Source organism: Pseudozyma flocculosa (genome assembly GCF_000417875.1).
Source record: "Pseudozyma flocculosa PF-1 unplaced genomic scaffold scaffold00003, whole genome shotgun sequence".
In the NCBI taxonomy this organism is placed as follows: Eukaryota; Fungi; Basidiomycota; class Ustilaginomycetes; order Ustilaginales; family Ustilaginaceae; genus Pseudozyma; species Pseudozyma flocculosa.
The window spans coordinates 315,782-340,030 of NW_006920871.1; the positions used below are offsets into that span (position 1 = coordinate 315,782).

The 24,249-nt window shown below is 63.4% G+C and overlaps 8 protein-coding genes across 8 annotated transcripts; 5 read left to right on the forward strand and 3 right to left on the reverse strand.

Annotated features, from left to right (window-relative positions):
• Positions 1-886: 886 nt before the first annotated feature.
• PFL1_01233 (uncharacterized protein) lies at positions 887-2,986 on the forward strand (the record flags this gene model as incomplete). Its single annotated transcript, XM_007878736.1, has 1 exon — positions 887-2,986. The coding sequence occupies one exon, from the start codon at positions 887-889 to the stop codon at positions 2,984-2,986; it is 2,100 nt and encodes a 699-aa protein (XP_007876927.1).
• A 688-nt stretch (positions 2,987-3,674) lies between these two features.
• Positions 3,675-5,360, forward strand: PFL1_01234 (uncharacterized protein; the record flags this gene model as incomplete). Its single annotated transcript, XM_007878737.1, has 1 exon — positions 3,675-5,360. The coding sequence occupies one exon, from the start codon at positions 3,675-3,677 to the stop codon at positions 5,358-5,360; it is 1,686 nt and encodes a 561-aa protein (XP_007876928.1).
• Positions 5,361-5,713: 353 nt separating this feature from the next.
• Positions 5,714-6,671, reverse strand: PFL1_01235 (uncharacterized protein; the record flags this gene model as incomplete). The annotated part of the gene is made up of 3 exons (XM_007878738.1): positions 5,714-5,745; positions 5,884-6,202; positions 6,324-6,671. 3 exons carry the CDS (start codon positions 6,669-6,671, stop codon positions 5,714-5,716), a joined length of 699 nt encoding a protein of 232 aa, XP_007876929.1.
• A 1,232-nt stretch (positions 6,672-7,903) lies between these two features.
• Positions 7,904-9,358, forward strand: PFL1_01236 (uncharacterized protein; the record flags this gene model as incomplete). Its single annotated transcript, XM_007878739.1, has 2 exons — positions 7,904-7,931; positions 8,034-9,358. 2 exons carry the CDS (start codon positions 7,904-7,906, stop codon positions 9,356-9,358), a joined length of 1,353 nt encoding a protein of 450 aa, XP_007876930.1.
• Positions 9,359-10,203: 845 nt separating this feature from the next.
• PFL1_01237 (uncharacterized protein) lies at positions 10,204-11,575 on the forward strand (the record flags this gene model as incomplete). Its single annotated transcript, XM_007878740.1, has 2 exons — positions 10,204-10,546; positions 10,665-11,575. The coding sequence occupies 2 exons, from the start codon at positions 10,204-10,206 to the stop codon at positions 11,573-11,575; spliced, it is 1,254 nt and encodes a 417-aa protein (XP_007876931.1).
• Positions 11,576-12,124: 549 nt separating this feature from the next.
• On the reverse strand, positions 12,125-15,894 carry PFL1_01238 (uncharacterized protein; the record flags this gene model as incomplete). Its single annotated transcript, XM_007878741.1, has 3 exons — positions 12,125-14,157; positions 14,250-14,296; positions 14,393-15,894. 3 exons carry the CDS (start codon positions 15,892-15,894, stop codon positions 12,125-12,127), a joined length of 3,582 nt encoding a protein of 1,193 aa, XP_007876932.1.
• A 1,631-nt stretch (positions 15,895-17,525) lies between these two features.
• Positions 17,526-20,129, reverse strand: PFL1_01239 (uncharacterized protein; the record flags this gene model as incomplete). The annotated part of the gene is made up of 5 exons (XM_007878742.1): positions 17,526-17,967; positions 18,062-18,424; positions 18,513-18,598; positions 18,699-19,936; positions 20,057-20,129. 5 exons carry the CDS (start codon positions 20,127-20,129, stop codon positions 17,526-17,528), a joined length of 2,202 nt encoding a protein of 733 aa, XP_007876933.1.
• A 1,346-nt stretch (positions 20,130-21,475) lies between these two features.
• Positions 21,476-24,160, forward strand: PFL1_01240 (uncharacterized protein; the record flags this gene model as incomplete). The annotated part of the gene is made up of 11 exons (XM_007878743.1): positions 21,476-21,542; positions 21,682-21,753; positions 21,838-21,881; positions 21,988-22,127; positions 22,227-22,345; positions 22,430-22,912; positions 23,037-23,050; positions 23,154-23,384; positions 23,487-23,602; positions 23,711-23,795; positions 23,882-24,160. 11 exons carry the CDS (start codon positions 21,476-21,478, stop codon positions 24,158-24,160), a joined length of 1,650 nt encoding a protein of 549 aa, XP_007876934.1.
• Between the last annotated feature and the right edge of the window lie 89 nt (positions 24,161-24,249).

Below are 24,249 nucleotides of genomic sequence, written 5' to 3' on the forward strand. Positions count from 1 at the left end.
GGCGGCGGGCGGGCGGGCGGGCGTGCGTGTAGCAGGCAGGGCGCACCTGCCACAAGGAGCGACGGCGCAGGCTCGGCCAACACAACCGAAGCCAAGCCCGCCGTACACGCACGTCTCCGCTCGTCTGTGACCCGCCTGGTTGTGTGGCCCCCCAACGTCGAGCACCGCTCGTCGACCGACTCCCCGCTCCGATCCACCATCTCATTTTCCACTCTTTTGTCTCCCGCCATCCTCCCTCTCCCTCTCCACCTTCCCCATACCCACATCGCGCATCCCGTGGCTCGATCTGTCCACTGATCGCCTTCCCCGGCCTCCCACACACACACTCTCTCTCTGTGCCCGCGACACCTCTTCCGACTGGCTCGGACCTCTCTTACGCTCCACCTTCGTTTTCGCTGGCAGCTCCATCTCGCCCCCCATCTTGCCCTCCATCGCCTCATCGCGCCCTTTCGACAGCATCGCATACCACTCTTCCTCCCTTCCAGCCCGACTGCTCCCGCTCTTCCTGCCTCATCGATCGTCGTGACCGACCGCCGCCGTCCTGCTGCTGTACCTACAGTCAGCATCGCTTCCATCCGCAGACTGGTTTCTGCCCCACACGCTGCTCGACTCCTATTAGCTCCGATCATCTTGGGCCGGCCCCACACCTCGCATCGCTCCTCGCTCCGAACACTTTCACCTGGCGTCCCAGAGCGTCTCGGCGCCTTTGCATCGGCTACCGACCTGCTCCCTGCACATCTCGCCCGCTTCATCTCATCTGCCACCGCTCCACCTCGTCGCCAGCATCGGCGCATCTGTCTCTGACTCCTGCGCTCTCACAGCAGCGAAGGACGCGCCACCCATTCGACACTTGACGTCGCTCCGCCCCGAACTCGACCCTCGGACGATGCTGGAACATTCACACCTACCGCTCCGGCTCGTCAGGCAGAAGCGCGACGATGGCAGTGGCTGCGCCGTCTGCGCCTCAATCGAGCCGTGCCCGCCCTGCAAAAAGGGCTACCAGTGCCAGCAGATCTTCCGCTCGTCGTGCCAGACGTGCCCCGTCAACAAGTGCGTCCCCATCGACGGAGAGGGGTCGGGCTCGTCCGGCAGCAGCTCGTCGAGCCTCGGCGGAGCGCTCGGTGGTGTTCTCGGCGCGCTCGCCATCGCGCTGGTGGCCTTTCTTCTCTGGAGGAGATCGAGGAGGAAGCGCATCGCCTTAGAAAACGACGCCCGGCGCCGCTCGGAGCTGGCCGCCCAGGAGAAGCGTGGCCTGGAAAAGGGCGGCGTCACCATCCAGCTGGGCGGCGGCGGTGCCAATGGCGGCGCCAATGGCGCTCACCAGCCCGATCTGCTCGACAATGACACGGAATGGACGCAAATCGAGGGCAACCCGCTCGAGAGCCTCGACACGCTGGACCCGCTGCAGGAGCCCACCGTCTTCAAACGCCGGTCGTTTGGCGCCGCGACGCACCTGTCCAAGATCACCGAGGGCGCCGAAGAGGAAGAGGAAGACGAGGACGACGACGATGCAGCTCGAAACGGCGATGACGACGGCCAGCGAGGCGGTCCAGGCACCGGTCGGGCCAGCACCAGCGGTCGCTCCAGCCGGCACGGTCGCCAATCGAGCAAGAGCTCGTCGGTCCAGGTCGGCGGCGCCGGTCCAAGGATCAGCGTCGGCAGCGGCACCACCTTCTCGTCGGGCAACATCATCCCCATCACCTTCAGACCGAGTCCAGCGTCGCCTGCAAGCTCCATGGGCGTCCCCATCTCTCCAGGACCTCAGTCCTCGGAATCGGGCACCCCGCCTTCGGTGCCCGCACCCGCCCATCGCGCTGTGGGTGCGCCTATCGTCGAAGTCACGGGATCGCAGCAGCCGTTGCGACCGGTCCGATCTCCGCATCTCAACCTGCGCCTGGCCGATGGCGCCGAGCCGGGTCAGAAGCCCAATGCCGGTGGCGCCGGCCCCTCTTCGATGCTTTCGCCATATGCGGTGCCTGGTCCCGGCGCTGCTGCCAACGGCCGCAAGCTGAGCTTCATGAACATCGACCCAGCGTCCGCGCTGCAGCAGTCGCGCGTCTACCTGCGTGCCGACAACCGCCTGTCGACCGCGACCGTCAACACGATGGCTTCGGTCTCGACGGCCGGCCTCGACTACGTGCTGAGTGCGCCGCAGATCATCACGCCGGTTACGGCGGACGGCGCGCGGCGCGTGCAGCTCAACAAGGGCGGCAAGGCGCAGCTGGTCCGGGGCGGCTCGCTCAAGAGGAAGGACGGCGAAAGTGGCGACTCTTCGCCGACCACGACACCCTCGGCAGTCGAGCACGGCGATCCATTCTCGGACGCCGCCGCCGCTGCCGGTGCCACGGTCACAACGAGCCCAATCCACGACGGCACGCTCAAGCCGCGATACGCGCAATCCGTGGGCCGAAGCCACATGAGCACGTCGACGCTGGGCATCCCCTTTGCAGACGAGACGTTCATGCTGCAGGACCCCACGAATTCGAGCCCAATCGACGCTGACCGTTCCTCGTGGCTAGGCGCCAGAACTTCGTTCGCCACATCGATTGGACGGGACGGGCGCGAGGATGGCGGCAGCAACGGTGGCGACGACGGCGACGACGGCGACGATGACCGGAGGAGCCCATTTTCGGACGAGGCGGCGGCGATTCCGCTGCCGGACTCGATGAGGTCGACGCCGATTGAGCGGATGTCGACTGCGAGTGGGGCTCCGGCCGGGACGCGCGGCGCTTCGACGGTGTTTGATGCATCGCGCTCGAGCCGCACCGACTCGATTGGCGGGCTGAGCGTGTTTGACCAGTTCCCGATCGCGATTGGCACCGAGCCGCTGCCCGCCAACGCACAGAGCAAGCTGATGAGCATCGCCGAGAGGGACGATGCCCGAGGTCGGGGTGACGGGGCGGGGCAGAGGGGCGTCCAGCCGGAGGTGGGCGAGGAGGCGGACGAGGAGGCCGAGGAAGAGCTGGTGGTGCCGCGTCAGGCGTGACCCGACTACTGACACTCGGTTTGGGCCCTGTGAAGCGCAGAGCATGCGAATCGTAATGGTCACCAATCTCGACTTTGCCACCATGAATGCCTTGGCATGTTGTCTGACCGTGGGCTTGCTTGCTGGGTGCGGCTGCGTATGCATGGCGTGTCGGTCCAGTCCAGTCGTCTGAGCCAGGTCAGCGTGGCGCGGCGTGGGTTGGGTCTGGCTGCGCCGCGCTGCCCCGCCGAACCGCCAGGCCAGGCCAGGCCAGCAGGCAGGTCGGCAAGCAGGCCTGTGGAAATCGTCTGATTTCCTCTGGCTCGCTGCACGCGCTGCCCAACCAACACCGCCTGATTTTGGGTGCCGGCTGGCCAGCCTGAGCCTCAACTTTTTTGGCGGCGCCGTCTGGCTCTCGGCTGCAGGGCCTGGCCTGGCCTAGCCTGGCAGCGCAGAGCAGAGCAGGCAGGGCAGCCAGCCAACCAGCAGGCAGGCAGGCAGGAGGGCTGTGTGGCTTTCACCGAACGAGGCGACCCTGCTGCCCGCACCTCTCCTTCTCAACGAGCAAGCAAGCAGGCAGGGGCCGGCGTGGCTCCTCGTCCCTTCTTCTGGCCTCCGCGCTTCTTGACGTTTGCCGTCACCACCACCACCACCACCCTCCTCACTCCCCGCCCTCTCTCCCCTTTCCCCCTCACCCTTCTTGGCCAAGATGGTGGCTCAACACTCATCCGAGTCGATTGTGCAGCAGCTGCTGGCCTACACGCCCGTGGCCGACAGCAGTTTCGGCGTCCAGGCCGCCTTCCTCGCCGTCGCGCTGCCGCTGGTCGCCATCGCCGTCAATGTGGCGCAGCAGCTGCTGCTGCCTCGCAGCGCCAACCTGCCGCCCGTCGTCTTCCACTACGTCCCCATCATCGGCTCGGCCATCACCTACGGCATGGATCCCTACCGCTTCTTTTTCGAGTGCCGCGAAAAGTACGGCGACGTCTTCACCTTTGTCCTCCTCGGCCGCAAGGTCACCGTGGCCCTCGGCAGCAAGGGCAGCAACCTCATCTTCAACGGCAAGCTCTCCCAGGTCAGCGCAGAGGAGGCCTACACCCACCTCACCACGCCCGTCTTTGGCAAGGAGGTCGTCTACGACGTGCCCAACCACGTCCTCATGGAGCAGAAGCGCTTTGTCAAGGTCGGCCTCTCGACCGACAACTTCCGCGTCTACGTCGGTCAGATTGTCGATGAGGTCAGTGACTACGTTCGCACCGACCCGGCCTTCCGCCCCTTTGTTGAGGGCAGCGCCAAGACGGCCGACGTCGACATCTTCAAGGCCATGTGCGAGATCACGATCCTCACCGCCAGCCGCACCCTCCAGGGCAAGGAGGTCCGCGCCGGCCTCAACAAGACCTTTGCCCAGCTTTACCACGACCTCGACTCGGGCTTCACCCCCATCAACTTTGTCATCCCCAACCTGCCGCTCCCCAACAACTTCAAGCGCGACCGTGCCCAGCGCAGCATGAGCCAGTTCTACCAGGACATTATCGCCAAGCGCCGCAAGGAGGGCCACCAGAGCGACGAGCACGACATGATCAGCGCGCTCATGGAGCAGAGCTACAAGAACGGCCGCCCCATCTCCGACGTCGAGATTGCCCACATGATGATCGCGCTCCTCATGGCCGGCCAGCACACGTCGTCGGCCACCGGTTCCTGGGCGCTCCTCCGCCTCGCGTCGCGGCCCGAGATTATCGAGGAGCTCTGGGAGGAGCAGGTCGCCGTCTACGGCGACGGCAGCAGCTCCTCGCTCCGCCCGCTCGACTACGACACGCAGAAGAGCAAGGTGCCCAAGCTCGACGCCGTCGTCCGCGAGACGCTGCGCCTCCACCCGCCGATTCACAGCATCATGCGCAAGGTGGTCTCGGACATGCCGGTCCCCTCGACGATTGCCTCGCCCTCGTCGTCGGCCAAGAGCCGCGAGGGCGACGCCTACGTCATCCCCAAGGGGCACTACGTCCTCGCCGCGCCCGGCGTCAGCCAGGTCGACCCGCGGGTGTGGAAGGACGCCGACGTCTTTGACCCGGCACGCTGGCTGTCGGGCGGCGTCATCAAGGACGAGCAGGGCGGCAGCGGCGACGGCGAAAAGGAGGACGACAAGGTCGACTTTGGCTGGGGCATGGTCTCGACGGGCGCCAACTCGCCCTACCTGCCCTTTGGCGCCGGCCGCCACCGCTGCATCGGCGAGCAGTTTGCCTACCTCCAGCTCGGCACCATCATTGCCACCATGGTGCGCAACTTCCGCTGGAAGCTCACCGAGACCGGCTTCCCCGAGCCCGACTACACGTCGATGGTCGTCCTGCCCAAGTCGGGCACGATGCGCATGACGCTTAGGCACGACATGCTCCAGATCTAGCGCGCCAAGGCCCGATGACGCTTGATGCCAGAGCCTCTCGCGAGCAGCCCGGTGCCCCTCGCCGCCGGGGGGAAAATCAGGCATGCCGGCTCGAAGGATAGGGATGGACGTTGATGCTCTGCTCGTTGTTTCCGGGACCTTCAGCACAGGAATCCGCTGCTTTCACGCTACGCTACCAGTTACCATAGAAACGAAAAGACAGATGCAGATCCGGCCGCGGCGTCGATCGTGACGGCCAGCGTCGGAAGCTCGATGGCGGGCAGTAGGGCCAGTGACCGGTGCATGGAGAAGAGTCGGGCGAGTGAGGCGTGCGATTGCGAGCAGGCGGGACGGGAGTTCAGCCTCTTGGGCCCTCAAGGTTGGCTTTCGAGGTTGTGTTGTTGCACTGCGATCGCGGTCATCGAGGGAGGTGTAGAGAGGTTGAGAGAAGGGCAGGGAAAATAAGTGGGGATCAGGACCACCATCGTCGCCACTGCCGCGAGCGTCAAGACGCAGAGGCTGTCGGTCGGTCGGGGATGCTCACCTCTGACGATAAAGTTGAGCAGGACGGCGACAAACAAGACGGCGCAGATGAGGGGCGGGCCGACGAGGTCGTCAAAGTCGCCGGGCCACTTCTGCTTGATGAGGGTGACGCGGCGCTGGTAGCTGTACAGGCCCCACAGGAGCGTCAGGACGGCAATGGCGGCGTAGACGGTGCCGAACGTCTTGATGGTCGTGGGCGACGGGTACTGGGGTGCGCCCGAGGGGTGGTGGTGGTCGTTGAAGAAGGTGGACGAGTTGAAGAGCGCCAGTGCAAACGAGCCGATCAGGATGGATACCCGCAGCCAAGAGATCCAGGTTCGCTGTAGGGCGTTGCGCGGGGGGAGAGGTGCGAGGAACAGAGGGAGAAGGAGGGAGGTCAGCCATCGACGAGCCATGCTGGCTGAAAGTAAGGGCAGCAAGGCGATCGCGAAGGCCACTCACCTCGTTTGCGAACCAGACCTTGGCCTCAACCTTGCTCTGGGTGATGACCTTTTTGGGCTTGGGGATCCTCCTCCTCGCCTCGCCGCTGGGTCCGGCCTCGGTAGCGCCGTACCCGTTGCCCCTGGCCGAAGAAGGTCCCGCCACACTGTACCCCTCGTCGCCGCCGTTCTGGGGCTGGCCGGAGGACGAGGAGAGGAGGGGTTCCCGCTCGGCGTAGTTCTGGCTCGAGCCGCTGCCGAAGAGGGACTGGAGAGCCACTACGGATCGGCGGTAGGCGAGCGAGAGGGTGCCGGACGACGAGGGCGTCGAGAGGTTCTCGCGTGCGGAGCGGCGCGACGTCGTCGACATAACGTGCGGGCGTGCGATGGGGCGGAGGATGCTGATGGGAAGGATTCGTGTGTGTGCACGGCCGAAGGTAGGTGGTGATGGGTGGATGGTGGTGCCGTTGGTCGTCGTCGATGGATGTCGATGTCGAGGCAGGCAGATGTTGGGCCCGCCGGCCTGCGATTTTGGAATTGCAGCCAGGTTAGCCAGCCAGCCAGCCTGCTGGCCTGCTGGCCTCGCTCGCTCGAGCGTGCCCCCGCTTGCTTGGCCCCACTCGTCTGGGCTGGCCCCTCGCCAATGAAGCGACGTCGAAGCGTGGAACGTGCTCGCTCGCCCCGCCCCTCGTCATGCAGGCTGGCCGCCCCTGCCCGCATCGGACAAATTTGGACTCGGGGGAGGGCAAGTCCAGACCCTCGACCCGATGAAATAGCATAGCTTCATCGGGGGGACGGCTCAGATCCACGCTTGCATCCCGATTACATCGCAGACTGGTAGGCCGCCGCGGGTCACGCGTGCCAGGGCAAAGGGGCCGCTGGCAAGGGTAGGCCTGGCCCCCTCCCTCCCTGGCCAGGCGAAAAAAATTCCAGAGCGAGAGAGGGACGGGGCGGTGCAGCGGGCGTGCCAGGCCAGGCCAGGCCTGCTAGGCCAGGTTGGGCTCAGGCAGGGGGCGAGAAAAAATTGAGAGCGCGGCCTGGCCTGGCCTGGCAAAAGGACGGGCGGACGGACGGGCGAGCGGGAGCGGGCGAGCGCAGGCTGGGCGTTGGACGGACGACCGCCAGAAACCTTGTTGCAACGGTCGGGGCTGCCTGCCAGGGCGACCCTGGTACCGCCGTCAGTCACCACCTCGCCGCCTTCGTCGCCTTCACCCTCGTCCATCATCACCATCATCATCATCATCATCATCATCATTGCCGCCGCCGACCCACGCTACCTCCTTTCCGCTTCCACCTCGCCCGACCTCCGCCTCCATCCTCCTTCTTCCTCCTTCACCAACACGCCGTCATCCTCATCCTCCTCCCTCCTCCTTCCTCTTTCGCGCGATCCCTCCTCGCTTGGCCGTCCTCCCCGTCAAGCCCACCCCACCGACCACCCGACCTTTCCTGAGGACCTGATCTCGATCCGACGAGCAAAGGGCCCACTTTTGACGTCGCTGGACTAGACGACTTCCTGTGGAACTCCTCTGTCCTACCTCTCTTCACCCGTCCACACCTTCTTCGACCTCCTCACACCTCCCAAACTTCCATCCTTACGTCACCATGTCGTCCGCTGAGCAGGCTGCTACTGGTAAGTGACTAACTCGTCTACCCTTTTGCTCGCCCGCACGCCGTGTTCTCGCCTGCTGACCTTGCGTTTCTCCTGCCATCGTTGCTCTTCGCTCGACTACAGAGACCCCCGCTGCCGCTCCGGCCGCTTCCCCTGCCGTCGAGGCCACCCCGGCCGTCGTCGACAACGGCGCTGGCGCCGAGGCCGTCCCTGCCGCTGATGTCGCTGCTCCTGCCGAGGGTGCCGATGCCCCCGCTGCTGCTGGCGACGAATCGGCCGCCGTTGACCCCAAGTCCTCGCTCACCGTGCGTGCGCTCGTCAGCACCAAGGAGGCCGGTATCATCATTGGCAAGGGCGGTGCCAACGTCGCCGAGCTGCGCGAGAAGACTGGTGTCAAGGCTGGCGTCAGCAAGGTTGTCCCTGGCGTGCACGACCGTGTCCTGAGCGTCACCGGCACCCTCGAGGGCGTCGCCGAGGCTTTCTCGCTGATTGGCAAGACGATCCTCGAGAACCCGCTCAATGTCAACGCTGACGGCACCCCCGCCCAGCCCGCCAACCAGCTCACCTCGGTCCGCCTGCTCATCTCGCACAACCTGATGGGCACCGTCATCGGACGCCAGGGCCTCAAGATCAAGCACATCCAGGACCTCTCGGGCGCCCGCATGGTCGCCTCCAAGGACATGCTGCCGCAGAGCACCGAGCGCGTTGTCGAGGTCCAGGGCAGCGTCGAGGCCATCCGTGTCGCCATCCTCGAGATCGCGAAGTGCCTCGTCGAGGACTGGGAGCGCGGCCAGGGCGTCGTCCTGTACCACCCCGGCCAGGGCGATGGCGCTGGCGTCCTTGCCGCTGGAGGCATTGGCGGCCTGCAGCAGCAGAGCGGCGGCCGCCGCAACAACAACGGCCAGGGCAACCAGCAGGCCGGTGCTGGCGGCAATGCGAGCGGACCCGCATACCTGACCAACGCTGTGGGCAACCTCAGCCTCGGCGGCGGCGCCTCCAACGGCCAGGGTGCCAACCGCAGGGAGGGCGGCGCTCGCCGCACCGACCCCAACGCCGCCGTGACCCCTGGCGGTGGCCTTGTTGCCGGAACCACGCCGGTGTCGGCCAACGGCGGCAGCCAGGCGGCCTCTGCGCCGCCGCTCGTCGACCAGGCCAACCTGCGCACGCAGAACATCTCGATCCCCTCTGACATGGTCGGCTGCATCATTGGCAAGGGCGGCAGCAAGATTACCGAGATCCGACGCCTGAGCGGATCGAGGATTAGCATCGCCAAGATCCCGCACGACGAGACGGGCGAGCGCATGTTCACCATCCAGGGCACGCCCGAGGCCAACGAGAAGGCCCTCTTCCTGCTGTACAACCAGCTCGAGACTGAAAAGGAGCGACGGACCAACAACACCGCCGCCCAGAACGAGGACGATACCCAGGCCGCGGCCACCTCGGCCTAGAGGAGAAGAGGCGCGTCCCGGGCCCGGACCATCAGCGGAGCGGAGGGGCGCCCGGACCAGCGGCATGGGCCATCAGCCGTCTAAGGCTTTTGGGCAGCGGGCTGCCGGCGAGGGACACAGCGCGGACGAGCGTCTGCTTGGCCGCCGGCCTGCCGCTGCCGCCGTTGATACGCGTGTTTCATTCTCTCTTTCTCAAGGGACAGGGGGTGGCTCTCTGGCCAAAGTTACCGATCCTTCGACTGACCGACGACTGACCGAGCGAACGAGCAAAACGAGTCGCAACACAACTGTATTTTCGAGAACCGCGCCTGCGCTTTGAAAGCCAAAAAAAGACGTTGTATCGCAGCCGCAGCGGAGCAGCGTTGCCGTGAGGTCGGAAAGGTCGTGGCGTTGAAGAAGTTGATGGCGTGAGACTGGTCTGGTTTGGAGCTAGACGTGCGGGCCGAGGGTCCAGCGCAGCCCTGCGCCAATCTATCCCTTGACGGGCCCATATGGAGGGCAGGCGCTGGGCGTGTCCGCAGACCCGGAAGTCGGCCCTCGTTTGTCGGCAACATGGGCAGCGCACCCAGGCATGGAGGGAAGTTAGACTCGGACGGACCTCCGCCCGCCCGACCCGAAGCTGCATGCATGGCAAGCCAGGCCAGCCACCGCACCGCACCGCACCGCACCGCACCGCACCGCACCGCACCGCGCGCTTCCTTCGATTCATGATTCGTCCAAGCGGCCCTCCGTCTTTCCTCGCCCGTCACCTTCGTCCTTGCGGGTCGCCGTTGCTAGTCACGATGCTCCTCACTACCACCACCACGATCATACACCGTCGGCTATACCTTGCCCACCTCTCCTAGATGTCCACGTCAAGATCCGCCAGCAGCGACGCTGTCAACGTCCCACGACTACCTCGAGAGATCCTCGACCGCATCCTCGGACTGGCAGCCCTCGACGCTCCCAATGTCGACGACGACGAACGGCGTCTGCCCGAGTACAGCCGCCACGTCGCGTGGCTCGCTAGCCTTCGCCTCGTCTCGCGCCACTTTGAGACCATCGCCCGTCCGCACCTCTTCCGAAACCTCGTCGTCCTCGATGCTTGGCGGCTAGAACCTCTTGCCAAGCTCTTCCGGAAGAGGCCCAAACGCGCGAGACTAGTCAAGCACGCCGTTTTGGATAATACGCAGGCGCGCAGCAACGACTGTAAGTTGGCCGCGAGTGGACCTTCGCCTTTCGACGAGCAGAGCCCCAAGCCGAGCCTAGCATTGGAACCTACCAGCTGAGCTCCTCCTGTGCTGTGCACCACGCTCTGGACAAACAGGGAACGAGCACCTTCCGGATCCGCCCTTCCGCGACTATATCGAGGCCAACTTGGACAGACGCCGAGCTCGAGTCGCCGCCGTTCTCAAGCGCATCCTGCCTTCGGTCCGCACGCTCCGCCTCGGCATCTACGAGTCCCTGCTGCCGTGCCTGACCAGCGGCAGCCACATCCACGCCCCTCACTTGAATTCGCTCAATCTCGCGGCAGAGTCGCTGCACCGAGCGCAGGGCGGCTGCCTGCACGCGCCGCGTCTGCGCCGCATCGTCTTCGACCTCGAGGAGGGCCGCGGCTACCACTCATTTCAGGACGGCCTCGGCCGGACACTCGACCGTATCGATCCGAACTGTCGCTTGGAGGAGGTCACGTTCGTCTTCATGTCTGGCCGCCTGAGTGTCTGCACGAATCCCGGCTCCCCCGCACAGCATGCTCTCTGGAAGGACCTCGCACGACAGCCAAAACAACAAACTTACGCTCCACAACGGCAACGCCAGGCTTCTGCCAGGCCAGGGAGCGCCAATACCCCCGTGACACAGGCAGATATCGTCGCATTCCTGCTGAACCTCCTGACGGCCTCCGCCGGAGACGAGGGCAGGGCGCTCGTCTCGGCCGCGCTTAAAGCCAACGCCTGGGATCCCCAAGAGAGAGTGTCCAACGGAGCGGACGAGGGGAGCGACAACGAAGACGCGGAAGCGCAACGACAGTGGGCGGCGATTCGAAACGTTTTCGGACGCATTGAGGACTGGCTCCGCGAGCACGATCACAACCGCGACATGCAGCCCTCGGTCTCTTTCGACGCCCACGGCATGTCGCACCAGCGCCCGCGCAAAATGCCCGCCGAACGGGGCTTGATCAGCATCACAGCCGACGAGCTCGTAGCGCGGTTTGGACATATCCCGGCCAGCTACACCTGAAAGGGAGTCTTTCGAATCTGACTGGTGAGCCTCAGCCGCGTCACTCTGCGAAGTCACCGTTTGTGTGCCAGTGTACTGAGATGTTCTCTGGGCCTTCGCGGTCATTACAGGCAGGATCAAGATTCTCGGTCGGACCGGTCGGCCAGGTCGGGCAGAGAAAGGAATGCCTACCGTGGTGCCAGCCGTGAAAAGCTAAGGATCCGGTTGCGAGGGTACGATGGCAATCATCGAGACGGGCTTCTGCTCGTGCACCGGGGGACTTGATCGATACTGTCTGCTGCGCCCGGCGGCAGAAGGCGACGAGCGCTTCGAAAGCAGGAGCGGATCGGCTGCACCGGCTCAGCATCGAGCCCGACGACGGCATTAGGATGGCATTCCGACACATGATATTCCGCCGACGACACTATTACTACGTGTACAACAATCCAGAGGCGGTCTACGAAGCTCACGGCAACAGTCAGCCTGGCCGCGGCCTGACCAGCGACAACCTTCTATCAGCCGCTCCCCTCTTGCTGCACAGGACGCCGCGACTCGACTACTCTTCCTCCCTCACAGGTCCAGGCGGGGAGCGCGGGCAGTGAACTGGATGCCCGAGATCTTCCTGACCCCTGACGACAGAGCCGACTTGACCGAGGCGCGCAGGCCCGACGTGGTGTCGATCCATCGTCGCTCGTGGTTGCTCTGAACCGCCTCGGCGCCTGGTGCCTTGGCAACGGGGCCGAGAAGGTCGGCGTTCAGCCCTCCGTCGTCTTGACGGCGACCCAGGCTGCCGTCGGCGGAACCGTCTGGGTTCATGCCGCCGCGGTTCTGGTAGCGATACTGGTAGCCGGCAATGTCCTCGGGGTTGAGGTAGAGGTGCATCTCGCCGATCTGCGTGTACGGCGGTGGGTAGCTTCCGCCCTCGGACACCCAGCCGAGCCAGTCGGATCGTCGGGCGACGGCGACGTGGGCGTGAGCGATGGCTCGCGTGCGCGGCGCCGGGTTGGCGGGCGTGTTGCTCCCGAGCGGGATGGGCGTCCGCGGGTTCTTGCGCTGGTTGGCCGCCTTGGTCGCGATGCGCACGTAGCTGGCGTACTGAGGGTTGGTGTAGCCGGCGTTCTGATCGCCCTCGGGCTCCTGAATGTAGCTCGAGGCGTCGACGGGCTGCACGATGAAGAGGAGCACGTTTTGCTGGTCCTCTCCCGCCGCCGGGTCCATGTCGAAGCTGAAGTACATGCCGGCGCGTGTGTCCTGGGCGTAGTTGACGGTCCAGTCGAAGGCGACGACGCCCATGTTGCGAATCGCCTCCTCGCCGTTCTCGTCGTAGCCGGGCACCGTCGTCGTGATGCATCCGTCGGTGCCAACGGCCGGGGTGAGGCCGTTGCCGTTGACGCCGTACACGAAGCTGCCCGTGGTGTCCCCGGCGCCGGTTCCTGCGGCCTCAGCCCTCTGTGCGTTGGCTCTCAGGTTGGCGTAGTGCACGCCGGCCATCTGCGTGCCGATCATGAAGGCGGCCTCGACCGTGAGCGGGCCCACGGCTCCCCGCTGGAAGAAGTTGGTGCGCGTCTCGTAGGGCAGCGCGATATTGGTCACGGGGTTGACGTTGTTGACGGCCTGACCGTTGGGGCGAGTCGGGATGGGCCCGCCAAACTGCCACGTGCTTCCGTCGGCGTTGACCGACCTGATGACGTTGTCGTTGTTCTGGACGATGGAGAGGAGCTCGTTGGGGGCGGAGTAGTTGATGTAGTTTTGGTCGCCGGATCGCTGGACCTCTTCGAGAACCGCGCTGGCCGATCCGAGCTCGAGCATCCTCCGGTGCACCTGTTCCACGCGCGTCTGGAGCTCGACAAAGTTCCAGCCGCCTCCGTCAGTGTTCTGGATCGGCTGGGCAGCGTAAGCGGGCATAGAGCCAATCGCGACGCCGTCAAAGGGAATCACATCGGGTGTCTGTAGGGTCGCCCACTCGGCCCCGTTGTAAGCGCCGTTGAGGATCGGTTGGTTGGCGATTGCGGCCGGGCTCGTCCTGGACCGGTAAAAGATCTGAAGCGCGAGCCAGAGGCTTCCCGCGACGTAGCGGTAGTCGTAGTCATTGGGTTTTTGCTGCCTCGCCTGGATGCCCCGCGACTCTGCGTGCCTGTGGGCGGCGGTGACGAGGACGTTTCCAAGAGAAGCCTCGCCGGTCTCCTCGGACAACGACCGGCGCTGGAACGTTCCGACCGGGCCCCAGTCGTAGCCGTAGGGAATCATGTCGAAGTAGCCGCGTCCGCGCCCGCACGTGTTGCGCCTGGGGTCGGCCGCAGGCTGGGCGATGCGGACAAACTCGGTGTTGCCCACTTGCGCGATGACGCTGTCATGGCCGTCCTTGGTGTAGCAATTGGCGGCGTTGTGGGTCGAGAGCGGCGGCACCTCGAAGCCCGCACACTTGGTGTCCTGGTCGCAGATGCCGGCGCATTCCGAGATCTTGGACACGTTGTACGCTCCGATGACGTGGCCCGGGTAGAAGACGTCGACGTCCGGCCTGTAGTTGAAGATCGAGCAGGAGCAATCCTCGGTGTTGCTGTTCCAGCACAGCGAGCGACAGCCGAGATACAAGAAGCCGCAAGCTGGTATCGGTAGCATGCGAGAAGGAGGAGAGAAAATGCTGTTCAGATCACCTGGATCGGTTTCCGTCGGGGATCGCACCGCCATAACGTACCTTTCGATCCGGTTCGGAGGCCATCGAGGCACGAGTTGCCGTAAACTCTGTTCCGATTCGAACGAGGAAGTGATGATCAGCGACGGTGGCGAGCTCAGCTCCCTAGAAAGACACGCCTGACTTCACGCGTCAGCAAGACTCACCGCGACCCGAGAGGCTTGCAGTTCCTCGCCTTGGAGCTACGGATAGCGCCGCACTGCGTGGACCAGAAGATGTAGTTCGAGCACGGTGGCGGAGAGCCGTTGCCGTCCCAGATGACCGTATCCATGAAAGGCGATATTGCCTGCAGTTCGAGATTGTCCTTGGTCTGCAAGATAATGGCGGACGCTGCCAAGATTGCGGCAGATGTGATGCCGACGGCGATCTCGGTGGCGGTAGCCTCCGCAATTATGAGGCCCAAAAAGATTGGGATGAGTCGCTTCTCCTTGCGGCCGTTGGTCGGGCCGGAGGCATTGTCATTGGTGTCCGTCTCTGCATCGTGTTTCGGCGCCTGTCCCTCTAGATCCTTGCGAGCTAGGGCCTTTGCCTCGAGCTTCTGCAGGCAGCCGCAGATGTCTCCGCACTTGTTTTCCAGGATGCAGGCTTCGACCTCAGTCTTTCGTCCCAGACGGCACGACGTCTCTGCGAAGCCGGCGTAGGGGGCGCAAGTGAGGACGTCCTGGGTGGCGCAGGTCTCCATCTTGGCGTTGACGGCTGTGCAGTCGCGGTCAGCTGAGGTGGGCTTCTCGTTCCGGCGAGCCCTGGCGGCGATTTCGCCTTCGATGGCTGTCTGGAGCTCATGAGCAGTGAGGAAGCCATCACCGTTGACGTCGGCGACGCGCAGGATGTCCTTGGCTTCGGGAGAACCCATGACCAGACGGGCAGTCCGACCGCGCTCGGGGTCTTCAAAGGCAAAGTCCAGGGCAAACTCGAGCTCCCCGAGCGACAGCTTGCCGTCACGGTTCTGGTCCCAGAGCGACACGTACCCCTTGCCTGCATCGTTGACGAGATGATGACCGCTGTTGCGCGGGGCCAAAGAGTGGCGACGAACGAAGTCGCCGCCGACAACTCCGTGTCCGATTCCGGTCCCGACGTCTCGTTTGCACTTGGCGCTCTCATCGGCCTGAGCGGCTGGGTGAGAGCTGTTCACCCTCTTGGCGCTCTGGAGGAAACTCTTGTGATGCTGATGGAGTGTGTCGCGATGAGCGCTCGACGCTGTCGCCGCCGTCGCTAGCGCCACAAGGGCACAGATCAGAACCCAGACTGTCGATTGCAGCTTCATGGTGAAGCGAGGACGTTGGTGCTTGCGGCCTTGTTCCGACGGCCGTAAAGGGGAGAAAATGTGAGCCCTCTGATGAAAAGAGGAAGATGGAGTTGATGATGGTGAAACGGTAGAAGAGGAGGAAGAAATGGTGATGAAGGAAAGCGATAGGGCTCTAGAGAGTCGCAGGCGCCGACTCGGAGAACGGGAGGAAGGCTTCGTCGCCAGACGGAGGGAAGGAGAGCGAGCACCGAAAGGCAAGGGACGGGCTTGTTTCCGCCTAAGCAGCTCAGACCATCTCCCTGTAGCGCCAGGCGCAGACCACCGACCCGAATCCCCCATCTGCTGTGGTCCGATTCGATCAGCAACGGATCGTCCCGAAGCTGCCGTGGAGACCGTCCACATCAACCTGTCCAATAGCTCTGCACGGTTGAGAGAAGCGTGGACCGCTACCCACGCGGTTGCGGCAGTACCTGCGTCCCGCCCAGGCGGGCTGCACACTCTGGCCTGAGTCCCTTAGAGCTCGGCAGCCAGTGTGTGGACTTGCAAGCTGAAGACACACGATGTAGTGCTTTACGGCGTTTGAGGACGTGCTGGCCAGGTCTCTGGCGGCAAATCCACATCGCCGAACAGACCGAACGTCACCGCCGGTCGAGGATCGCGCCCTGTCGGGGCATTGCTGCAAAGTCTGCGTGTACGGTAGCACCCGAGCTGGGCTGAATCAAACCAAGCATGCAACGGATGCCGGAAACAGGCAGGCAGGTGGCACAAGAAAGAGCGAATCTTAATAGCAAGATCTCGCTAGCCAACGCCTGAGTAGGCACCCACCAGCTTCCGCAGCACTTATCGCGACAAGACCAGTGGTCGGCTCCAACGTTCGGACGATAGGGATCCGTGCCGACGGCGTAGACGAGAAGTGGAAGTCCCTTTGTTGAGTAGGCCGGTGTTGTGCAATGTGGCGTGGTACGGTGCGGCGTGTTGAGGAGAAGAGAGAGGGCCGCAGCGGTCAAGCCGCACGAGGGCGACCCAGGTTTGCCGCCGCACGCGCGTGGCGGGCGTGCCGAACCGAAGGTGCAGCGAGCGAAGCGTGGGAATGGCTCGCCGGCAAGAGCGAGCCTTCTTCTGAGAATCAGCGGACCATTCGTCTGGCTCCACGGAGCGGTGCGGTATGGACCAACCAGGCTCAAGGTGCAGGGGCTTGAGGGGAGCGTGCCGGTGTATGAGCAAGGTGTCCGCCTGTCAGAGAGGGCCGTTGTTCGGCCGGTCCGTCGGTCGGGCCGATCCGAACGAGGAAGGGCTTCTCGACCCGCAGCTTGCCCACGCTGCAAGTCGCTCCGAGCCGTTGAAGTAGGTACACGTACGCGTACGTCTGGACGTGTCTCGGCTGTGTCCGCCATGCAACATCGGAACGTTCCTGACCGAGATTCGACGGCGTGCTGTACTCGTCTCGCTGACCACTAGCACAACTCGTTCGCTGATTCGCTCTGGAAGCTCGTTGCCAGAGGATTCGCCGTGGTGCAGGAGCAAGCGAAAGAGATACAGCAGCGGATGTTCCGCCAAGCCCATGGACTGCATACATAGACGTACATCGCTTCAGCGAGCACAGTAGTCTCGTCTGGCGAGGATCGCCTTTGCATGCAGCGGGCCCAAGCCGGGCCAGTAGGGTGGCCAGTTTGTAACGGGACCACTGCTCCTTCGGGTCCGTCCGGCCGAAGCGAAGCCTTCCGGAGGGTCTTCGGCACAAACAGGACGCTGTCTACTCACAATTCGAGCCTGTTTCCAAGCTCCTGAAGCGGAGAGGTCGATAGAGTCGCCTTCGCGGTGCTAAAGTCGCAGCTCATCGCTCCAATCAATCAGCCGGTGCAGACCGATATCGGGCACTTTCAGGCTACGCAACGATACAAGTCTTCCTAACCATGATTAGAACTCCTGACGGCGAGCGCTCGAAGGTCGCCGATGCCGGCAGACCCTCGCGACACTCTTGCAGGCTCGTTGAAAGCTGTCCGGCTCGGCTTTGAAGAAGCGGGTTGTTGTGTCTAGGCGGACATGGTCGCCGCCGATGACGACTGCGCGGCCTTAGAGCTCGAAGCCGATGTAGGCGAGGCGCTGGCAGACGTACCAGTCGATCCGCTGCCGCTGCTCGTTCCCGTGGCTGCAACAGAGGAAGACTTGCTCGACGAACTCATCTGGCTGCCGCTCGCGGTGCTGCTGCTCGAACCAGAGCCGCTCAGACTGCTGCTGCTAGCGGTAGTGGTGGCAACGGTTGCCATCCGCAGAGCGGCCGCCGAGCTTCTGGTTGAGGTGGCAGTAGCCGTGCCGTTGACGTCGGTCGCCGTAGCCGTGGCCGTGATCGTGGTGATCAGCCAGCTGAGGTCAATCGGCTCCGGCGACTGTTCAGGGAAGGGTTTCTTGACGGTGACTGTGGCGGTGTCGTAGAGCGGCTCGTACGTGCCGTCCTCTTCGTCGTACTCCCACATCCTATTGCACGCTCAGGGCCCAAGGAGAAAGATTTGTAGCTTCAGCGATCGACCTGACAAGACTCAACGTGCGTCCTTCTCGTCAGCATACTCACTGGTAGACCTGAAGGCAGTTGTAGAGGCAACCTTGCGAGACGAAGCAGGTGCCGTTGGCCTGTGGCGTGCACTGGACCGAGACGTCGCAGCACTCATCGGCTCCACACGTCCCGCACGGGTTGCCGTCGGTGGAGCTGTAGTCTCCAGCCGGGAAGGTATAGTTGGGCGCCAAGCTCGGCCTGTAGAGGGCCGGATCGTTAGACAGTGCAAACTGGTTGATGTCGGACACGCAGTTGCTGAGGCATCCATTTTCGGGCACGCAGAACCACGAGTTGAGCGGCATGCACATGCCGTCTGTGCCTTCGTTGGCACAGCACTCGTCAGCTTGGCAAGCGTCGCAGTTGCCCGAGTAAACCGGCATGCTGCGGAGCGTAGGGGGAGCGGCGCGTCAGCGATCTGAACAATGCGGTTGGCAACAAGGCCGATCCGAGCCATAGATCGCATGCCCACCTGTAGTTGCCGTTCGGGTTCCCGGTCGAGTTCGTGGCTCCCGGTGGGAGAGTGACACCGTCGTCTTCGTTGCAGTTTTCCTGGCACTGTCGCGACAATGCGAAAATGGGTGGGGACAGGGGTTCAGTTAGCACATGGTTGAAAGACACCGTACACGACCTCAAGGCAGCCTCGCCCAGCACATACCTTGTACTCGCGGCTGCAGAAATTCGATCCAAGCGGCGCGCAGGAGCTGTATTGGGTGCAACAAGACTGTCCGTAGTCGCAGTTGGAGCATCGAGGGCTGCTGGCGTTGTTCGTACCAGAGATGACGGGCAGCGACGCATTGCCGCGGGCCTGGCAGATGATGTAGCTGAGCGGGAGGGCGGTGCAGTCGATGGCCTCGGAGCCGTAAGAATTGACCTGCTGCCACTCTGCCAGGCTCATGCTGGCATTCTGCGAGAGGTCATAGCACGTGTCGTTGAACTTGACGATCCTCCGATCCGGGCAGACGTTGGCGGAGGGGCTGAACGAGCAAAGATTCTGGCCGGGGATCAGGCCGGAGCAGTCCAGGCCGGGGTTGAGCCCGCGCAGCTGGACAGAGGTGAGCGAGGAGCGCGAGGCGATTCGCTCGCACGTGTCGCCGGGCTGGATAGTAGCGAAGCGGCTGCAGTCTGCAACGGGAGGTGCAGTCGTACCGCTGTCCGCAGCGACGCATAGCACCTGGCCGGCATAGATGGTGTCGCAGTTGAGGCCAGGGTTGAGCGAGAGGAACTCGTCGAGCGTGAGGCCCGCAGCCTCGGCCATACCGTAGCAGTAGTCGCCCTCCTTGACCTCGATCGTGGAGCCGCACGTGTTCTGAGGACCATCGACACATAGCGCCTGTCCGGCCTGTAGTGTATCGCAGACGTTGGCCTGGTCCGGATTCAGCAGAGTAAGGTCGTACTGAGTCACCTTAGCGCGCTGGCAAATCGTGTCGCACGTCTCGCCCGCCTGGACGGTGGTGTAGTCGGTGCATGCGGTCGAGGTTGGAGTCGGGGCCGAGGTGCTGGTGGTCGACGTGGTCGTAGTCGCAGTTGCAGTGGCCGTGGTCGAGGTCGGAGTGGGCGACGGGGCGTTCGGGTCGGTGGGGCTCACGCAGACCGAGTAGCCCGGATAGATCGTGTTGCAGTCGATGCCCGGGTTGTCGAGGTAGAACTGGTCGATCGTAATTCCGTTTGCGTCCGCGATACCGTAGCAGTAGTCGCCGCTCTGGACCTGGATCACGGGCTGGCAGTCGTAGGTCGTAGCGCGCACACAGATCTGCTGGCCGATCTGGAGCAGGGAGCAGTCGAGTCCCGAGTTGAGCAGCAGCAGCTGGGCCATCGAGGCCGAGTTACTTGCACAGATGGCATCGCACGTGTCGCCTGACTTGACGCTGACTTGCTCTTTGCAAACGTAGGCGGCTGGAGTCACGCATAAGCCGTGCAAAGAGCGATCACGATCGAAAGAGAAGGAGAAATTACCTGGCATCAGCTTCGCGCGCTTTACCTTCTTCGGCCGCCATCGCTGCCGGAAGAACATACCTTGGGAGCTGAGCGGCAGCAAGAGCGAGGCTGCGACGGCCAGAACGGCCCATGACCATTTGGTGGATGCCATGGCGACTTGATCTTTGATGGAGATACCAGGGGCAACGATACGAGGATGGATGATGGAACGATCGAAGACGGAAGGACTTGGGAAGGATGAGCTTCAGCTCGAAGGATCGCGACGAAGAGAGGTCAGCTGAGCAGCCAACTTCGAGATGCAAAACGCTCGCGAGGACGGACGCCTTCTGAGCTCGAGAGAGAGGAATTTTGCCCCGGCGTGGAGGCTGAGGAGACGGAAGAGGATCGGAAAGCAGCCTCACGGGTGGACGGCACACGCCGCGTAGTCTCGAAGAGAGGCCACATCGGAGAGGCCATCCGACCGCTTTGTCGCCTCGCTGGCCAAACAGCTTTCGGCTGTGGGCTGATTCGTACCAGCTGGCGGCAGTGCACAGCAGCTTCGACCGTGTGGCTGCTCGCTGCAACGCGTGCAGAGCGGCACGGTCAAATCAGGAAGGCGTAGCGGCGTCGTCGAGCTTGGAGATGGTGGTCAGACGAAGAAGGCACCGAGCAACACAAGCCGGTCGTTGCTGGGTTGCGACGGGCGAATTCTGGGTGCGATCCACGTCTTGAATGCCGGTGCGGCGGCTGTATGCGAGAGAAAAAGCTTTGCGTTCGGTTGCGAGCTGCGCCCTCGGGTCCACGTCCCGCCGCTTTGGCTCTATCTATCTGCTCTTTGCTGGCTTGGCAGGGCCCGGCGGCCTGGTAGTCGGCTTGCGTCTGCTTCGAGATCACACCTCTGGCAGCCCGCATCCGCGCACCATGCTGCTGCTCATTGAAACTTTCATACTCGCCACCTGGCCGTTCCTGCGTCGCAGCATGGCGCTCTTGACGGCTGGTGGTGCGCGAATCAGCCCATTGGTTGAGACGAGCTCGTCGATGGCCGCTCTCGGAGGCTGTTTGTCCGGGTCGGGCCGACCCATGAGGCGAGCTTCCGCGTGGCAGCGGGTCTTGTCTCGGTAGGATACGTTGCTCGGCCGGCCTGTCGGTCGCCCTCGCCCGAAGCTGCGGATGGTGTGTCCCTCGGACAATTGGACGCCAAAGAGCAGGAGCGCGACCGAGTCGAACACGACCGTTTGCAGCAAGAGGGCAGGACCTTGGGCGGTGAGCTGCTCGACGAGCCTGGCTTGAGCCCAGCCAGAGGGTCCTCGACTGGCACGTCGACGTCCGACAAGACAGAGAGAGTGTGCCGCCGTAGACAATCTTGTGCTGATCTCAACGAACGCGGGTTCTTTCCCTCAGAGCGCCTCAATCTGCTTTCCTGGTCCTCCTTCGCGCCCTTGTCCTTGGTCGTTCCTCAAGGCTGCTCGTCCATCGCAACCACCTCAACCACCACAGCTCCTGGCGCCTCTGATCGCGATGGTCGCTCTCAAGCTTTCGAGCGTACTTTCGCTCTTCGCAATCGCCGCAACTTTTGTTCAGGCTCGTGAGTCGGTCGCGGCGTCGGTCCGCATCCGAAACCGAGGATGCCGAGCGCGGTACATGCATGGCCAGGAAGCGTAGCTAGAGCGACGATGGCTGACGTCGAGCTTGCTCCCTTGTCGTGCGTTCGGATGATCCGAAAGAGAATTGCGGTGCGAGGTTCGGCTTCGCGCTCTGCCCTGATGGTCTGTGCTGTAGCCAGTACGGCTCTTGCGGTGAGTCCGACGGCTTAAAGAATCCAGCGGGTCATCTAGTCCACGCAGTAAGCTTATCTCCTGCTTCCTCGATCTCTGTACCAGGCTCGACGACCGAGTACTGCCTCACATCGCTCAACTGCCAGTCGGTGAGTCCGACGCAACACGCACGGTAGCTGCTGGCTTGCTCGAGAGTAGACGGCTGACGATGGCGTGTTGGGAGGCCCACCCTTTGCGGCTTGCTTCGTATCGCAGAACTGCATCGACGATGGACCTCCGCCGCCGCCGAAGGGCCCTGACCCTCCGCCTATTGATATCAACTCGTACTGGCGCCCAGCGCCCGGCACGCTGGACAAATTCAACATGGTCGGTTACTGGTCGTCCTGGGCGCAGTAGTGAGTGATGACGTCTGCCGGTTGGGAGGATCGGCGTGGGCTAGGTCAGTTTTGCTGACCAGGTCGACGGACGCGGCGCGAATCCTTCTGCGACTCCAGCTACGGAGAGGACCCCGGCTCGCCCGCCTGCACAAAGGCCGACATCCACCTCCCGGAGCTCATCAACCCCTTCATCTGGACGCACGTCAACTACGCCTTTGTCTTTATCTCCAACACCAGTGGGTGATCTTGAGTCTCGAGATGCGCGGAGATTGGACGGTGAAGCAACAGCTGACCCTCCCGTTCTGTCGTCCCAACCAAAGACTTTACCATCATCCCGCACGAGGTCGATGACGAGGACCTCTCGCTGCGCATGAACAGCTTCCTCAAGTCCAACAACCCCAACATCAAGACCTCGGTCTCGCTTGGAGGATGGACCTTCACTGATGGGCCAGGTCGCTTCACGGGCGGAATCGACTACTCACAGGTCTTTTCGCAGATGGTGGCGACGTCGGGCAACCGCGCCACCTTTATCCAGTCGTGCATCGACTGGTGCCGCCGCCTCGGCTTTGACGGCATCGACATCGACTGGGAGTACGTCGGCGACACGTCCAGGGGCGGCACCACCCAGGACGGCGCCAACTTCCTCACCCTCCTGCAGGAGATGCGCCAGGCCTTTTCCAACGAGGCGGCCGCCACGGGTCGAGAGAGCCTGATGATCACCATCGCTGCCCCCGCCGATCCCGACAAGTTCGCCCTGTTCGACGCGAGGGCGGCGCAGGACTACATCGATTGGTACAACCTGAGTGCGTGTCGGCTTGGCCAGTCATCCAGGTGGCGGGAGCGCTCCGCTCGCATCGCAGAGATCTCGACCGTAAGAGCTGACCCTTCTGCGTTCTCGTTTTGCTTCACGGACATCCTTTCTTGCAGTGTCGTACGACTTTGTGAGTGTGCCCTTGAATGCTCTCTGCATCGATCTTGATCTTGGATCCGCGATCTCGGAGCTGACATCGTGTTGCCGCGGGATGCGCCCTTGCCTTTCGACAGTACGGCAACTGGGAGAACCAGGTTGATACAACGGCGCCCGTCTACGACACCTTCAAGCCCAAGTGGAGCTTCGACTCGGCCATCCACCTCTACCTCGACGCCGGCGTCGACCCCAAGAAGATCAACGCAGGTCTGCCCGCCTACGGCAGGGTGTGGACGCTCGACAACGTCAACCAGAACACGCCCGGCTCCACCGGCGGTCCTGGAGTGGCGGGTCGTTGTACTGGCTTGGTGAGTGCGCCATGCCTGCGACGTCGCGACATCTTGCCGAATCTTGAGGCTGACCAAGCGTGTTTGTCCTTCTACCGCTTCGTCTCTCGACCTGTGAAATAGTCTGGCTACATGGGCTGGTTTGAGATCCTCGAGATCATGAACATGCAGGCCAGGACCGGCATCTCGGCCACCAACGTCCACTCGGTCCCCAACGACGGCGCTTACATGACGTTCGAGTTGAGTATCAATCCTTTCTGGAGAGACTTGATGACGTCTATCTTGCCAAGAAAGAAGGCGGCCGGCGACTGACGATCTGACGGCTACTCTGCACCGCGGCACCTCAGCGACCAATGGATCGGCTTCGATGACGACTACTCGATCGCCCAGAAAGTCTCTCTGATCAAGTCCTATGGCCTCCGAGGCGGCATGGTGCGCAGTTCCCTGGGCTTGAAGGTGCTTGAGGCTCGGATTGTTGCTGACGATCGGGTCGTGTTCCCGTCCCCTTTCTTTTTCAGATCTGGGCCATCGACCTGGACACCAAGGACTACAGCTACACGCGTTCGGTGCTCGAGGCGCAGAACTCGTGCCCTGCCAACGGCGAATGGCGGCCAACGCCGGCCGGGCACACGGCCGAGCTGGACTGCGGAAGGACCGAAGGACCGGGTGTCACGTCAACGGCGAAGCAAAGGCGGGCGTGCCGGGACGACGGCAGCTGGGACGTTGTCGACATGACCGAGTGCCGGGGCGCGCTCTCGTTCAACATCCTCGCACAGCAGTGCATCGGTAACTACTGAGTCGGAGCCAGCTAGATGACGGCAGGATCCAGTTCGGACGCCCTCCGAGATCGTTGATGGCGTAATCGAAGGGGATAGAAGCATCGTCA